This window comes from Gordionus sp. m RMFG-2023, chromosome 3 (genome assembly GCF_954871325.1).
Source record: "Gordionus sp. m RMFG-2023 chromosome 3, tfGorSpeb1-WG-v2, whole genome shotgun sequence".
NCBI lineage: Eukaryota > Metazoa > Nematomorpha > Gordioida > Chordodea > Parachordodidae > Gordionus > Gordionus sp. m RMFG-2023.
Window position 1 is genome coordinate 3,587,633 of NC_088777.1, and position 18,406 is coordinate 3,606,038.

General features: G+C 29.6%; 1 protein-coding gene across 3 annotated transcripts; it reads left to right on the forward strand.

The window, feature by feature from the left end:
• Nucleotides 1–1,897: 1,897 nt before the first annotated feature.
• Nucleotides 1,898–16,720, forward strand: LOC135926161 (uncharacterized). 3 transcript variants are annotated; one of them, XM_065461894.1, is made up of 20 exons: nucleotides 1,898–2,028; nucleotides 2,227–2,409; nucleotides 3,849–3,917; nucleotides 3,985–4,188; nucleotides 4,531–4,614; nucleotides 5,686–5,757; nucleotides 5,886–5,939; nucleotides 6,397–6,465; nucleotides 7,349–7,447; nucleotides 9,051–9,308; nucleotides 10,127–10,186; nucleotides 11,476–11,508; nucleotides 11,740–12,096; nucleotides 12,403–12,474; nucleotides 12,953–13,105; nucleotides 13,409–13,537; nucleotides 14,176–14,322; nucleotides 15,219–15,263; nucleotides 15,602–15,812; nucleotides 16,251–16,720. In XM_065461894.1, the coding sequence occupies exons 1-20, from the start codon at nucleotides 1,953–1,955 to the stop codon at nucleotides 16,615–16,617; spliced, it is 2,742 nt and encodes a 913-aa protein (XP_065317966.1). In that variant the 5' UTR covers nucleotides 1,898–1,952; the 3' UTR covers nucleotides 16,618–16,720. The 3 variants fall into 3 exon arrangements, with proteins under 3 accessions (XP_065317966.1, XP_065317967.1, XP_065317968.1); XM_065461895.1 differs by having other exon boundaries at nucleotides 3,867–3,917; XM_065461896.1 differs by lacking the exon at nucleotides 7,349–7,447.
• Nucleotides 16,721–18,406: the final 1,686 nt, after the last annotated feature.

Below are 18,406 nucleotides of genomic sequence, written 5' to 3' on the forward strand. Positions count from 1 at the left end.
TCCGATTATTATTATCATATTTATACGGCTTTTTGATTTTATATACCATTTCAGCAGTATTATTTATTTCTAAGTCAGCTCGTTCCATCGCTAAAGCCAATTCTACCACTTTGTTTAAGCTAAACGGTTGGTCTTCATCTTTAGTATCTGGATATCTTAATCGTAGTTCTTTATCCAGTTGTGACATCTTTAGTCCGGCGATTAATTGATCTCGAATTCTCAGTTCTACATTGTCTTCAAATTCGCATCTTCGGGTTAGCTCCTTTATATTTTTTAAATAGCTCATTACGGATTTAGTAGGCCCGCGACTTAATCTAATGAAATCAATTCTTGATGCCAAAATAGTTCTTTCATCTTTATATAGTTGTTTTTCTATTTTGCATATGTCAATCCAACCTACCTCCTCTATATTCCTAGGATAGAGTAATTTTTTGATATCAGTTATAATGTTTATTCCTACATAATCTATAAATAATTTTTTTAAAGTGGCGTCAGTTTGAGGAATATTCACATTTAGTATATATTTGATATAATCAACGTAGTCCTCGATAGAACAATCTTCCTTTTTAAAGTCCTGGAGAATAATTTTATCCATAATTTCTAAATATATATAATTCTATATATTATTAAACTTGACCGAAGACCGAAAACCGCGCGACTTAGATTTTTTTTGTTTCGTCGCCATTTTTTATAGTCAAAACAATAGATTCTTTATTATAAAATTGTTTCCTATATATATAGTATTTTATAATTATGTCATTTAACTTCCACTAATATGCAATTACATTGACTTCCATAAGTTAATATTAAATGTAAGAAAGTTATAATAATATATAATTCAAATAGCGTAACCTTTTTAAATATATATAAACTTTCAAATATAACAAAAAGCGTTACCTAAGGCCGTATCTATAGAAAGAAAGAAATAAATCGCATGAGCTACGTTACAAATCACATATGGATTTTTCGTTTAATAAATTACAAAATTACCTACTAATGAGTAAGGGAAGAATAATCATTTATAAAAAGATTTCACATCGCAACCAGGGTGCAGGAGGGGAAATCGAATGGCACGACTATGACGGTTATAAAAAAAATACTCAGAAGCATAAATCGTTATCACATGAGATTGTGCATATGGATATCTATGATAACATGTCTTTATTACAATCGTCACAGGTTTATGTAACAATATCAGAGCCTTATGCCAAAAATAATATTGTTATGATTCTTTAAAAGCACGGTTATCAATTATTCCTTGTTGGAGGATTTATTGTTACAGGAGGAGTAAAACTTTTATATTTTATGTTTTTTCAAAAAATTTTATACTAATTTGGTTATATAATATATCGACGTTTGTACCCATTTTGAATATAAATTTTTTATATATTATTTATACAAATATATATATAAACACATTTATTAAATTTTCTATACATCTGTGGTCTGTTTGAAGACACTATAATTGTGATAATTATTTGTGAAATAATAAATGCCAATCATATTCTTATTATTGTAATTATAGTTAAAAATAATTATATCATTATTTTTTTGTGTAAAGAAAAATTAACCTGACTTTAAAGTTTCATTAGAATTTCTAATAATTTTCATTAAATTCCTATTATTTCTTTTATACTTTTAAGATTTTTGTAAATAAAGTATTTAAATATTATTTTTAAATATTACAGGTAATTTTAGAATATTTAATGATAAAATAAATATATATCATAAAATAACCTTACAATAAAATCGGTTTAACAATTAAAAACTTTTAATATTTAAAATTACATTTTGAACATATTTTAGAATTAAATTAAAATTTTTTTAAAAAAATTTCGAATCTATACAAATTATAACGCTATAATATGTCAATCATATATCTTAACGATTTCGCTTAAAATGTATGAAATAATAATGTCTGCCTTTTTAATATAACTCTATGTCGCCTGTCAATGAATCTGAACACTAAACTAAAAATTCTAATAGATAGACTTAATCCAGAGCAGATTAAGTCATTTCAATTATCAAGTATAATTATAATTTATTCCTTTTATGGTTATTTTTAATATGTCATGTTTTTAGCAAGATTTTTTATAATTCAATTTGTAGAAATAATTTAATAAAGCAAATTATTTTGTAATAGAATTATTTTTTAGCATTTGTATTAAATAATGCTTCCTCAACATTCTGCTTATTTTTCTGATAATATTTTAAAATAAACATAAGATAAAAATAAACAAGTACAAGGTATAGCCAAAAATACTGATGTAAAAAGTATTGATATAAAATTGAAAGATGTTGACAATAATGATGTTGATTGCAAGATCACCAAAAGGTTGGATAGCTTTGAATTAAGTGTCAAAAATGATGATGAAGATAATGTTACAAATAATTATAAAAATGACAAAGGTATTTTATATGCTAAATTATAATATTTCCTTAAACTACCATAATACTAAGTGAATTATTAATAATATTTCATTTATTATAGATTATTTTTTCATATAAAGTCAATTTAAGGTTTTATTATAATAGAATACATTCATAGTTTATTCAAATTCAATAAGATAATAATTTATACATTTAAGACATAATAATTATTTTTTATAATATTACTTATATATTATATTCATAATCAAAGATTCTCAACAATATATATTATATTCATAATTAGTGTAGTTAAATTACCTAACTTTAATCAACTATAAAACAGCGTAGCTATGTATTTATCCAATAATATTTGAATTAATCTTCAAGTTGAGACTCAACTTAGAGGCTTAATTCAATATTTTAGGCTAAAAGCTTGACTAAACTACAATAGAGATGATCACAGTTAGGTAATTTAACAACACTATTAATAATCAAAGATTCTCAACAATATATATTTTTATTTTATTAACAATAGGATGTAGATTTGTTTTTATTACTTATATATTCTTAATATTTATATAATATCCTTGGATAGAGGTAATCATTTGGATCTCTGGTATACGCTGTTATTTTTTTCTAAAGGTTTTATAATGATTGATTAGAATGGAAGGTCATCTCTTCAAAAATTCTTAAGGTGTTACTTAAAGGCCATCACCCACTTTATTGCAAGTATTCCTGTGAATGTCACCTTATCACAAAACAATCAACAATATTATTTTTCAAGCTATCAAGAAAGCTAAAATATTCACACTCAACTAAGTATCTTCAATAAAAAAGAATATGGTAGTTCCCTAATATCTTGGTCTAACAACTTACCTCTACACTTGTGTCAATTTATTGGTGAAATCTAATGATTAACACCTTGCCCTGGTCTATGTTGAAAGTTGCCTTTCAATTATAAAAACTTTTAGGGAAAAAAATAACTAGTTACAAGAGATCCCAATGAATGGCTTCACCTGTCATTATCTAACTTTTTAGCACCCAGTCCTCCATAGTAATGTTGTTAAACGGCTCATTTAGAGCCGATTTTTTAAAAAAAACTCAATACTTCATCCATAAAAATATTACTAAAGCCTGAAGATTTTGCTCATAGAAGGAACAAAGGTCTTTACATATATTTTCTAAATCTCAAGGCTTAGGTAATATTTTTCTGGCTAAAATATTGAGTTAGTCGTTTTTAAAAATTGGCTTAAAACGAGCCATTTAACAACACTACTCCATAGTATGATCCTACTTTTGTTTTTAGAATTATTTACCAAATTCCTTTTCTTTTTTTTAACCATTTAAGAATTTTTTTAAAATAATTTACATAAGAATACAATATATTTTTTTTATAGAATATTTCTGATTTTATTTTAAATCAATCAACATATCTATGGTCAAAAAATAAATAAATTTTTGTTCATTATTAAATTTAGTTATTTCGACAAATATAGACTCCTCGCTAAGTGCGAAAAGAAGTGTTGACGAAATTTTAGCAATGCCCGGTAAAAATTTTTTTGAAAACATGAATATTTAATTCATAAAAAAATTGTTGTTTTTTTGCTTTCCCAGACAGCATTCCATCCAAGCACAGTTCTAGTCTCAAAACGACATTCAATGGCTTCAATTACCTGAAATACAGTTACAAAGGTGGCGCTACTTATTACAAGTGTTGCAGTAAAAAATGCCCGGGAAGAGGGATATTGGTTGGCGATTATTTCACGCCTACCCATGATCACAGAGCCATTTGTAAAGCGACAAACGGTTCCCCCAAGAGTAATATAAATAATAAATATGAAACCATGATTTAGCGTTCCGTAATTTGATGTTTAAAATTTAAAATAAAGGTGCTAACCTAAAAAAAACAAAATATACTTTATAACCCTAGTTTTGATTTACGAATTCCAAAGTCTGTATGATTCAGGTTCGGTCAGGCATTGGAGGACTGCCAGAATCTTAGTTGGAACAGTAAGAATAACTTAGGGAATATCAAATAAAGAAAAAACTTATTTTTGTTTCCATTTTATAATAATATCTCATGCATAAAGGAATATATATTGCAACTTAATTTTTTTTATACATATTTACCCCCACTTCCTCCCCCCCTATAAATTATAGCGTCAGCATCTGTTACAAGATCGGCGGATGAATACAACTATTTCCGGAATATTCGACTTAGAAAACGAGTTTCACAATTATTAGGTAAAACTTTTTCTAAAACCACTTTACTATAAAACTCAATGGATACACATAGTTTTCATAATGCAAATACTTTGTATTTAATATTTATATGAATATTTAAGTAAGTATTTAGAATAAAAAACATTTGTTTTGAATACAGACACCTTATATTTATTAATTTTTGACGATATTTTGGAAAACAAAAAATTTGCATCCAAAATTGCCAAATTTACATTTTTAGAGGGTGTTGACGTTTTTACAGAAACCGGGGGAAAATATTTTATATAAACATAATAGCTTAATATCGAAATCCTTTTTTTATGCGATTACTAGATCTAGCTCATATTCAGGAAAACACTTGTATTTTAAGCTTTTAGGGTTGTGACAATGAAAATCCTTTAAATGTAAAATTTTGACATTTTGGATGGGATTTTTTTTGTCAAAATATCACCCCAAAATCAACAATATAAGTGAAATTAATTGAGCAATTTCACAATTATATTCACGATTATTACATAATTTTATGTGACATGCTACTATCTCCCACGATAAATATATATTACAGAAAACTAAAAGTATTTTAATCTTTAATAAATATATGACACTTTTTGTATTTAAAATGCAAACACTAAACATCTAATTTATTCGAATAAATACAAAATGCTCTAAATTATCCCCAATAAATACGAATACCAAATACTCTCTAAATTATTTTCTTTCTTTCTATCTTTCCTTCTTTCTTTTTTTCAGTATCTATATTTAATATTTTAACCACAAGTCTTTGCGATACTACTCAACTCTTGTACCCCATAGGACAGAATTATTTTTTTAAGTTGCCAAAACCTTATGCATGCATTTACATTCTTTAGAAAAAGAGAACAGATATCCTTATTATTTAAAAGGACTGCAGTCTCAGCCCTATTTACATTTTATTTAGTCCATGAGAAGGGGGGGGGGGGGTTTTATGGGATTTTGTGAATCAAATGTGGTTAAGTAAGGGGATATTGGTATTTTATCAAATAAAAAATTCTCTTATTTCTTTAATAACGATTTTGAATAACAGAAATATATATATGATGTATAAATAAATAGAGGTTAACTCAAACAAGCTCGATCCACAGTCTCAGTTAATGCCCATCAAGCAAGAATCGCCAATTCGAAATGGTTTGTTGAATATAAAAATATTTTTTTTGAAAAAAAGATAAATTTGATTATATAACTAAAAAAATATTATACTAATAAATAAATCTAAATATTTTTATTTTATCAAAATTAAACATATGAACTATCAGAAAGATTAAATCTTAGGGCTTTTACCCAAAATTGCAAAAGATCCAAGAAATATGGTAAATAAATATATAAAAAAATATTATGTTTATTAATTAAATAACGGAGAGCTGTTTTTCAGGCTAGTTTGTTCCCGAAAATAACAATTTCGTGTTTTAGAGTATAAAACAAGTTTGACTCAGCTCCGATCCACCTTTCTATGAACCAGAATTGGTCAATTTGGCTTCCGCTTCTCGTTGAACATTTTAATAAATAACCCTTAGCCACATTGTAATCAAGTCAATGCTAACCATCTTGACTTGACTCGTATCTTTTTTTTCTCTCGTTTCTCCACTTCTTCCAAAATTACCAGAGGTGATAAAAAGATACTATTAGAATGTTTCTAGATAATACCGATACTTTTATAAAAAATATATTTAAGTTAAAGAAACGGTATATCTAGATATTTTATTTTAACAACTCGTTTTGTCTAAAAAAAAATAATAGAATTTTAATTTCAAAAAAACATTTTTCCAGAAGCGTTCAAAGACTTTGTGATTAATGAAGAAGAGGACGAAGTGGGGGTTGACGATGATGACAGTCCTGGTATGCATTTAAATAAGCTTGTTCCTAGTAATTTTGTCTTAATTTTGGCCGCTCCATAAACTGCTTAGTTTAGTTTTTTTGCCCTTAAAGAATTCTCCCCCAATCTTCAAGTTGGTGTTAAATTTAGAAGGTTTATTATCATTACTTTTTTTAAGGCTGAAAGTTTAGCTAAGCCTGTTTAGACTTGGCCTAATTTTGGTAATTTAACAATATATATGTCTATGTCTATTATCTTCTCATTTATTTCTTTCCATATTTCCTTTCTTTTAAGTTCTCTCTTTTCTTTCTATTTTACGGGATGGTTACAGAATGCGATTTAAACACTTTTTATCTTTCAATCTAAGCTTTATTTATGTATTGCAAGAAAAATTATACTACTGCTTACTTACTAAAGAACAAACGGATGTAAAGATCCTAATATCCAGGTTTGAATCCGAGAGTTGTCCAAACTAAAAAAAAACTCCCCAATTGTGATTTTGTAAGTAACATTGATCCCCATCCATTACCCTACCACTTTAGGTTTCGGATAAGTTAAATCAGAAGTTTGATCGTTCGGGTATTGCTGCCGTACCTTTGAAATGTTTCCATATGCTCCACCCCTCCCCGATCTCCCGTTTTCTGAGAAAAAAAACTTTGAAAGGTCTTAATGTTTGATGCACTATTACAAGATGATTTTGCTAACATTGGGATTCGCGATGAGTAATCATTTGAGGAAATGAGAGAAAGGTTCCTATCCCATGGGAAATTGCTAGGGATTTTGGGTAGGTCACGTAACCGCTTATCGACTCGAGTTAATTTAGACCGAGACTAATCGTAGGAGCGGTAGTAATAGTGAGTGCCAGAGCTACGATAATATAAATTTTTATACCCATATATTTGATAGATTTCCTCGGGGATACTGGAGACTTCCTGCGCAAGAGAGGCCGTAAATATATGAAGCCATTCATACGAAGGATTAATTCAGTGACAGAGGACAAGACTGGTTTGTTTTTTAAAAACATTAGAAAAAAAAATATCAAAATTTTGCCTTTACTTAAAATGGACCAAAATCGTCAATTGACGCTTTTCTATATAATTAATGTCATTTTTTGAAATTTTCATATCTAAATTTGCAAATTTTAACTTAAGATATGGCAGTGATCTGAGGTACCATTCGCATGATCCGGCCTTGGTATATTAAAAAAATATTAAAATATGGCATTGCTGCATACTTGGGCTTAGAGCCGGGCCTGTAGGTTACAAAGGAGTTTTATCGAATTCAAAAAATAAAAATCATCCTCATTTGGCTTCCATACATTACCAATATGATAGGTAATATAACTTTTTATCTCGAATTTCCCAAACAGGTTTTCTACTTTTGGACAACTCATTATTAGTTAGATTTTTTTTTTAGGATAGGTTTCTTGACAATTGTAACACTTAATAGCTCGGTTTATGTTACTTGAACCATTTTGTTACATTGTTGTTCTGATTTTATTACCTCGTATTTTTTTTTATATTATAAATCTTATCCTCACCAAACTTCATTTAATGAACACATCTGTACGAATTTTATTTCTAGAATATTATTTTCAAAAATATTTTTTGGTAGATTATCTCAGGAATTTATTGAAAACTAAAATTATATTGTTTTTCTTTATTATTTTTTTTTGAAATAAAAATTTTGATTTAAAAATGGTGACGTTAATTAGTGGAAATTATAATTATAGAGGCACGTGCTAGAGAAAATCCTTTAACAAATAAGTGTTTTTACTTTATAACAGTTTCTTTCTAATTTGAACTGCTATTATCTTGAAGAAATACCCTCTCAAGGTCAAAGTTATAGTTTTACGACTAGAACTCGGGTAGGCCGTTTTTTTTAGCCGGCTAAAAAATTGGCTTAAGTGGCTAAATATGTAGTAGTTACCCGATTATCTATGTACAAATTATGGGAAAAATGGGAAAATTATAATAATATAAGAGAATAAAAATTTAAAAAGTGTAAAATATTAGTAATCATGCTCTATATAAGTTTAGACAGAAAATTAGTATGCCTGAATTCTCCAGAATTTCACTAATAGATGTCCCTACTTTTTTTTTGTTGTCATCTATGAACGAAGCCTTTAGGCTTGCATAATATTTTGTTTGGATAAAATGTTGAGCTAGCCGTCTTCAAAAATCGGTTCAAGTTGATCCGTTTCACTATGCTAGACCTTTTAGCGATCAAAATTTTGATTATCGTGAGTGGGAGCGTTAAGCCAAAAAATTTGAGCATCGTGCATAAATTAATTTAGGCACCCATAACCTCTGAAATGCGTCTATATTGAATATTGGAAGCAGCTGTAGACGACATTTTATGGTCTACCATATACTAAATGACATTTATCTTTTAATTTTAAATATTGTTTAAATATATATACAGTTTTCCAAGGCATCTTTAATCAACTAGCAGGACCATAAAATGGCTGTTACAGCTGACCCTATAGTACCCTTAAGAATGCATCTTAATGAATGTGTTAAATTTAGCTTAGTTACTATATATCACATGCCTATGCCGACCAAATTTTTATTTACAAAAAAAACACATAATTTTATTTACAAAAAAGAAAATAAGATAGACCCATTTTCTTGGAAAAATCAAGTAGCCGTCCAAAAGGATTATATAACCAAAATCAGATCTATGATGAATAATGCCATGACGCAACAATTTTTGTCCTCACCGTCACCTTTTGATAAAGATGAATCGAACGGGACAAATACCTCAAAAGCCGTTTACGTTCTCCCAAAACTGGAATGGAAGGATACCCGCAACAAAAACCCCCTAAGCGCTTTGGGCAGTATAGTTAACGGAGTTCCTATTAGGGGTAAAGATCATAATAATGGAATGTTATAACATTAGGTATACAATTTTCCTAATACTTTAGGTAATGCATTGAGCTCTACGGAAAACATACTCTATTAGGGGTAAGGTCATAATAATAGAATGTTATAACATTAGGTATACTAGTTTCCTACTAGTTTCCTAATACTTTAGAAAATACATTGGGCTCTATATTTGGGTGGGGGGGGGGTAAGGGGCAGCTATATTCTTGTTTCACTGCAACGATCTTAATTACTTAGGTTTATATTATTCCTATCTCCCAAATTTCGGTATGAAGTTTTTCTCCTAGCTACCATTTATTTTTCGACCCGCTTTCATCTGCCTTTTTTATTCACAACCATCTGCTACGTGTGCCGATAGGAACCATGCCCACTCCTTTAAATCATATAATAGATTCGTTAGAATACACCGTGCATGCATTTTGACAAATATTTTTGGGTCTAATTTTTCCTTTCCATATATGAGTTGGAAATTCGAAATATAAAAAAAGAGAACCTATAGCAATTTTTTGCCTTTATCAGGTTCGGTTTCGCCTAGATGATAAATTTTAGAACTCTGGGTTTACCAAAATTGTTTTGTTTTATGTTAAAGGGTACACAAGGAACGTTTTGTTTTAATATAAAACTATCGCCACGTGATTAACTAGGAAAAAGAAACATTAGTTTAAATAGTTTTATTTAATTCATTCTCTTGAACCCCCCCCCCCCATTTTTTCCCCTTCTCTATTAATACCTTAAATTATCTAATAATAATAATTTTGCCTTCTAATCCATTATTATTATTGTTATGTTTTTATTTTAGATAGTACAACCTTTTTCGGACCACCAGCTATATCCAATCCAGCTCCAACTGTACCGAGAGGTTTTGATATTTTTTAAAAAATATATATATATTCTAATTTAATTTTATATTATTATAATTATGCAACCCGTTATTTTTTTAAAAAAAATGCATTAGGTACATTTAATTCCCCCCCCCCTCTTCACCTCCTAGAATAAGTGTCAGAATTAGTGTTGTTAAACGGCTCGTTTTGAGCCGATTTTTAAAAACGGACTGATTCAATATTTCAACCAGAAAAATATTAAGCAAGCCTGAAGATTTTGTACATTAGAAGGCACATAGATCTAGACAATATATTAGTGGAAATTTTGAAGTTTAGGCAATTATTTTTCTGGCTAAAGTATTGAGTTTGCCGTTTTTAGAAATCGGCTCAAAACGAGCCGTTTAACAACACTAGTCAGAATCTATTTAGAATTAATTTAGAGAAAGCTTGGTCTGAGACGACATCTTTGAAAAAAAACTTCCAAACATATCCAAATATATATCAGTGATATCACATTGATATCGCTTCATTCGGTTTTTCTAACTCGCGAATATCCTTGGCGACCCTAAAAAGTTATTTAAATCAAACTTATATTACAAAATGGTTACGCATCAAACCTTATCATTTAAATCTGCTATAATGTTTTTAACAGTTGGCCAATATCAGATCCTCCTTCCGCATTCCGCGTGATTTGTATTAAGTTTGTTTTTTTTGCGCCTTGCTTTGCTCTTTTTTTAGTGGTGTTAGAGGGGATCATTTATTAACCGTTATTTAATAAAATAATAAATGATAAGAATGAAATATACAATAGATAAGTGTTGTGGCTCGTTTTGAGCCGATTTCTAAAAACAGCCAACTCAAAATTTTAGCCTGAAAAATATTGCCTAAGCCTCGAGATTTCGCTAATAGATTCTTTCTTTTTTTCTTTCTTTCTTACAAACAAAATCTTCAGGCCTTGCGTAATAGTATTCTGGATGAAATATTGAGTTTAGCCGTTTTTAAAATTCGGCTCAAAACGAACCATTTAACAACACTTACAATAGATATATATATATGTATCGAAAAATGAATAAATAAGTATTCTCCCATAAATAAAATATTACGTATTACCCAGTTTGAGCAATAAATAAAAATAATAATATGTAATTTTGGGATTATTTGAAATCTATGATAATTTCCGAATTCCTCAATTTTGTATCATTTACTGAGGGAGATAATGTAAATTTGAAAAAAAAGGTTTGAGTTTACAGGAAAATAACATTGATTTGTTAAAATTAGTTGAAAATAGATAGATTTATACATTTTTTTTGTCAAAATTTTAAACTAGCTTCGAATCAACCACCAGCCATCCTTTATACAAGTAATATCTTTTTTTAAAATACATATTTCTCAATACAATTCCGTTTCATCTTAAAATTAAGAAAGAAAGAACGTAAAAATAGTTAATTTAGAATATTATTTTATTGGTTTAAAAATCTGGCACGTGTTAAACACATGTGAATCAACTTTTTCGTAGCTGAAAAGGGATACCATTTTTCGCGTTGCATAATATTTATTATTTTATTTATTTTTTTAACTTTAAAAAATAAAGCTCCCACCTACAAATCACCCAAAACCAATCCCCTTAGCCATCTATTCTCCATCGCTCGGAAACCCTCTCTTAAACACGAGGGCCGCACTTTCGTCGTCATAACCGACCCCAGCCTGCCCATCAATCAAAATAACAACCTTTACAAGTGCGACTATCCTGGTTGCGAGGCTCAGGGATTGGGCCAGGAGCACATGTTTAACATTGTAAAACCGCACTCAGCCGAGTGCCAAAAGGTCTACAGAGCCAGGGAGAAGATGAAGAAGGAGAAATACTACAAGGATACGTCCCTGCATGTCAAGCCCACCGACCTCAAGAACAACCTTATCCAGGACCTCATAGGGGTGGTCAGAAATATCGGTTTACAATTAATCATTTGCTTGCTTCCCTACTACATCTTTCTAGCGTGATTTTATTTTAGGGAAAAATTCATCACGTTTTCTTCTTCTTAGATCTTTTTGATATTGCCGAGACATCGCAATATATATTTGAGATTTTTTAATCATATTAGGTAATAAAACAAAAGTAATTGGGCCAAGATGGGGGGGGGGGGGGTAGTTAGGTTTAATAAAAAAAATATATTTAACGTCATTGCATAAAATTAATTTACGTATTCCCTTATTTTTTTTAAAGGCTATTTAATATGATTAATTTATGAATAAACAGATTACAACGTTAGCATGACGTCCTCTAACACTGCCACTCTCAAGGCCGGTTGCATGATGTCTAATACCTCCGGTTATTACTATTCGAATTAACATATGAATGAATGATTACGATAAACCTCTTTTCTAAAATTGTCATATATATTTTGCTATAGCTTTGGCTGGGCGACTTTAATTGTAAACTTTATGAAAGCATTAATAACAAATTTAAAAATCTCTTTTAGGCGTTGACAAAACCTCAGTCTAAGAGCTTTTTAAAAAAGTGTTAGATCCAAAGCCAAATATATATTACCCGCCATGGCCTTTAGATTTTGTCAAAAGACCACACTTTTCTGCAATATAAGCCAAATCTCAAGACTTAGGATATTTTTTTGGACTAAAATCTTAGTTTAGTCGTTTTTAAATGGAAATTTGCCATGACACTATGCTCTTTTCCCTTTGAAATCACAAATTTATGGGAGTTCGGAATTCCTCTAAAAAAAATTAACTTATAAATTCTATCTTGCAATAACCATAAAATATACCTTCTTTTTAAAAAAAAAACTAAATAGCTCAATCCATTTACGTGAACGAACCTTCGTTGAATGGCTTGAATTCGGAAACCTTAGCTTCTAAAATAGCTTCGATACTCAACGCTCCCATCAGGCTTGGCCCAGAATATCAAGATCTTGGCGATGATTGGGTTGATATCGATGCCCTGACATGTACAAAATAATATTAATAAGAAAAATAAAACCTCTCAAGGTTCGGTCTATGACCACACGATATTTAAACTAATTTATTACAAATTATCGTGACCCCCCCCCCCCCTCCTCCCTAAAAGAAAACTTACACCTATACATATGGGTATACGACATTTTTTAAAATGAGTTGGGGAGGGGGGTTCATAATTCATCTTTTCCCGAATCATTAAAGTCGTTAACCACCTATTTCTAAAATGGTCGAAACTGATCAAATTAACATGTTTATTTTTTTTTTAAATCAAAACAAACAAATTACTTTAAAAGATGGATCGCCTAACTATCTCACGACCCAAACGGGCAAAACGATTCCCTTCTTCGATGGATACATGTACCGGAAGTTAAATAAAGACGGGTCTCTCACGCTTTGCACTTGCCGCAAAGCGTCTTGCACAGGTCGGTTTCTTTTACTTTTTCCTGTCCTCGATTTATTTAAATATAGCATGTAATTATTTGTTTTTTCTTCTTTTCTAAGTGATTCAATGCTATCTATATATACGGTCTAACTGTCGCTTCAAATTTAAGTTCCCTTCGAGGTACTTTAAATTGGTTTTTTTTACTGTATATATATATTAGGGGTGTACCGATACCACTTTTTGGAAATCGATAGGATCCGATATTTCCAATATTAAATTGAAATCGGCCGATTACCTATCCGATATCATATCTAATTTTGTATTCTGTAAAGATATCAATGGTTTTAATTTTTAATATACTTTATATTAGTATAACATCTATAATTTAACTATACCATAACTTAGGTCATTTAATTATATTATGATGATCAGTTATGTTTATATTCGATTCAATGCTATCTATATACGGTCTAACTGTCGCTTCAAATTTAAGGTCCCTTTGAGGTACTTTAAATTGGGTTTTTTTTACTGTATTATATTTATTTCTTTATAGCGGCATATGATAGTCACAAATGAAGCTAATAATTTATATAAAAGTTTAAAAAGGAACAAATAAAAGTAAGCCTCTTTATGAAATAGAATATTTTATATATTTTTTTTGCCATTTCGTGAAAACAGGCAAAGGCTTCATCGATGCAGACGGTTTCTTTACTGTCACGAGTGGCCACAGGCACGACCGATTGGATCTCAACCAAGCTCAAACGCTCTTGGATGATCAGGTGTTGCAGAATGCCAGGGCTAGGAAGCAAATAAAGTTGGCCAGAAGTACGCTATATTTTTATGTTTATCCATTCATTTTTGACGGGTTAGTTAGGTTTTGTGACATGACGAAAATTTTTTTCTGTCTTGTGAGCCACTGCCATTTTATTGTTATGACTTGGAACCGATATACCAATTATAAGACTTGTATGAGCAATAGTGTATTAAGAGGAAAAGGCAAGGATGATGCTCTTAATACCTTATTATATATGAATGTAAAATTATTATTTTGGGTTTGAATAAATGGTCCCTGCCCATTTTTGAGGCTGGTCTGGGCAAAATTAAATTAATGTGTCAGGGCAGGCAAAAAGTAGAGATGCCCAGCCCGCTTAATCAAGATTAGAGATTATATATATAAAAAAAATAATTCCAAAGCCTAAATTTTGTCAAAATAACGTAATTTTTTTTATTGGTTTATTAGTTTAATGATGAAAAATTATTATTAGGCTTCTTAACATTAAATTTTATCTTCAAAAACAAGATCAAATTATTTTGGCAGAAATACATATTTTTATAATATAATCAGACTCATCTCTGATATGTGATAGAAGTTATAATCCATAAATTATAGCGTTTTTTTTTAAATTTAATCAATCCCCAATATTTATAAATAGTTGTTTATTTTGGTGTTTCAACTACAAATATTTAAGGTTAGGCCTTTTATTTTTTCGTAAAATGGGCAACCCTTAGTATAAAATTTGAAGCCAAGACGAGCAAGGACTTAAAATTCCGACTCGGCCCGATAATTTTGCCATTATCGGATCACCGTTTTGAACACCTAGAGGAATTAAAATCATTTTTTTTTTAAAAAAAAAATGGGTAAACACGGAGTCTATTTCAAACAAAACAAAAAAATACAATCTTTGCTTCCTACATCTTAAAAATTTATCATGATTTTTTAGATCACAGAGGTGAACCTATTAACCCTCACGACCCGAACGCGACATGTAAGTTATTATTTATCTTTACAAATATGTAAATTATGTGAATTATTTACGGTACTTTTCTTCACTTAATTTTTTTTTATTGCCCCTCCACCCTTTGGCTTTGGAGTTTTATTATCCTAATAGAAAGAAAGAAAGGTCTTAACAAATCATTTATTGGGGTCTCCTACAGAAATTATTATTTTTATCATAGCATATTATATAATTTTATTTTTTAAAAACTTCAGTTGAGTTCCACCTGTATCTTAATATTCTCAGAGATTTTCAAAGACTCTTGATTAAATTATACGTGCATTACATTATATCATTTTATTACCCCCCCCCCTCCCCTTTACCAAAAGTCGAGGACCCTGAACTTAGCTTTATCCCCTCTTTGATAGGCTCCCTTATGCCTTACTATAAGGGCTATCTTTACGTGGCCAATCAAAAATTGAGCGGGATGACCTACTTGCGCTGCAGGCGGAATCACTGTCCTTCCAGAGCTATGATAACCCCTCAGGGCGCTTTCAAGTTTTCGCAGCACGCTAAACCCCACAACCACGAGCCTGACCGGTAATATAACTATGATTTTTCCAGCTAAGACCTAACTAACATTTTGTTTGATAAAGAGGGAAAAATAGGATAAATGAAAATACATAATATATGGCCTTTAACTTTAAATTGTAAGAATAGATTTTGTTAAAAAGAGGGCAATGTACGGCTATACATTCGTGGGGAAATAAAACGTATTAGTAAAACCTAAATTTGATTAAAGAAATTCATACTATTTCACAACCATCAGAGACATAAGGGTCCTTTCTAGCTAACGTTTTTCCCCCAGCGATATTTGCCGCAATATAATTTTGAAGTGTTAAATTGGGTGATGCAAATCCCAGAAATAAATTATCTCAATGTTATAAAATCGTATTTAACATGAGCTAGGACTGGGTCTTATAATATTAACTCTTCCAAAAACATTTTAATACCAATTTATAATAACATTTCTTAAAGGCATGACTATTTAGCCCTGGAAACGAGGCAGAAAATCAGAGAAGCTCTCTTAGCCCAGCCCGAAAAGCACCCCAGACAAGTGTATTGCCAGGTCATAGGCCAGAGAATTCTGGAGATAGAAGCCGACGAGATCCAAGAGCTGCAACGCATGAAAGAATTGCGCAGAAAATACGACATAAATCTCGGGGACATGGCCCCGGACGATACCGATACCGTTTGCGAGGATGTGACCCAGAAGTATTACAAGGCCTTTCCCACTTATAACGCCCTGGAGAGGTTCATAACGCGGATAACCAAGGCGGGCAAACAAAATAACGCTGGCGGTTCGTCCCTCAACGATACCTTTGTCAACGAGATGATTCTCTGATTTTAATTCGCATCACGTGATAACACACTCCTCCCGCTATTAGGATTAATTATTTTGTGTTAGGGATAATTATTATAAAATACAACCCTTAAATATTATATTTTTTTTAAAATAAATAATAGTTTATTATATTTATTTAAAGTAAAAAAAATGTTTCTAAATTATAAATATTTTCTTTTCTTTTTTAAATAAACAAAAACACTATCTTTATAAACTTTAAATTCTCTTTTTTTTTCACTATTCAATTCATTATAATTCATCTTTCTTTTTAAATAGTAATTATTACTTCTAGAATTGTCATGACCCCATTCATATAAAAGGCGTAGCTTTTAAAAAAAAAAATTATAATAAAATATTTGTCTTTTTACATTATAAAATTTGTATTAAAAAAATATGAAATATATTATATCAATTTTTTTTTACCGATTCTGTTACCGGAATCTAAAAATTTTTTAATTATCCGACCTAGTTCGCTACTGGTAAGGGGGATATAATTAATAAAAATTATTAACAACTAATACGCCTTCTTTCTTTCTTTCTTTCTTTCTTTCTATCTTTCTTTTCTTTCTAGAATATAAATTTGATCACCAATAGGATTAACCGGGTCATGAATTTAGTTTCTAAATCTATATTTATTCTATGACCATTTACTTTATATTTTTTTTAATTTTCCTTCAAAAAAAAAGATAAATATTTATTATGTTTATCTTTTGTATTTCTTTCTTTTTCCCTCTCTTTTTTTTAACATATGAAAATGAGATAAATCTTTGTGTTTATAAATATTGAAAAATTATACGTATCTAAAAAATTATATATCATATCTATAATAAAAAATAATAATTATATAAAATAAGACAATTATTTTAAAAGAAAACAGCTATTTAGGTTAAGTTGGTGGGGCTTAATGACCCATATGGATAGCGCCTACATGAACGAGGGGGGGGGGACAGTTTGCAACCTATTTTTTTTGAGGGGTGTATGGGGGTAGGATAAATTTTTTGGGGGGTTATCTATTGAATTTCGAGATCAAATAGGACAAAATTAATTGGTGTATAAATTAATACTTTTATTATAGTTCATCAACCAAATCTATATATTGCAAACAATCAGACATTATTTTTCCAAATAAAACTTTCCGCTATCCTTTCAAATGTAATTTAAAAGGTTTAGACATTTTCAGCAAGCTCGTAATGTTATAATAAAAAATGAATTCATTGTAAATGATGTGGGGTTTAATTGAATTTAATATCTAAAAAAATAACTCCTTTATTTATATTCACAAAGTCGATATTTAAAAGTAAAGATAATATAATTTAAGTTATTCTTTTTAAATTTTCTGAAAGAGTATTTTTAGCTGGTTATTCTTTTTAAATTTTCTGAAAGGTATTTTTTAGCTGGGGTAGGCATAGGTTTTTGAAGGGGGTTTGCTTCCAGTGAAAATCCTGCCACATGTTGACGCTGCATTTGGATATACAAATTGGATCAACAAATTTTGGTTAGATATTTCCTAAATAAAGTTGATTTGATCCTATAAGAACTTAATTAAATTGGCCTTCTTAGATTATATTTGTTATATTTATTATTTAACCAAAAGGCATTTTTTCAAAACAAAATTTAAAGTTATCAGAAGGTGCTAATTTAAAAATGATTCTTAACTATTGATAAAAAACCTAATTGAAACATAGCTTATAATCGTATTTATTAAATATTTGAAAAATACTTGTTTTATTTTTTTTTAAATATGACAAAGAGATATTTGAGTTAAGGAAGAATTTTCATTAACGCCAAA

Bases quoted from the DNA above. Each gene is read 5' to 3' on its own strand.
- LOC135926161 (XM_065461894.1), top strand. From the start codon at position 1,953: ATGAATCTGAACACTAAACTAAAAATTCTAATAGATAGACTTAATCCA. The intron at 2,410-3,848 runs GTATTTTATATG...TATTAAATTTAG, and splicing joins TAATTATAAAAATGACAAAG to TTATTTCGACAAATATAGAC. The intron at 5,940-6,396 runs GTAAATAAATAT...ACATTTTTCCAG, and splicing joins CAAAAGATCCAAGAAATATG to AAGCGTTCAAAGACTTTGTG.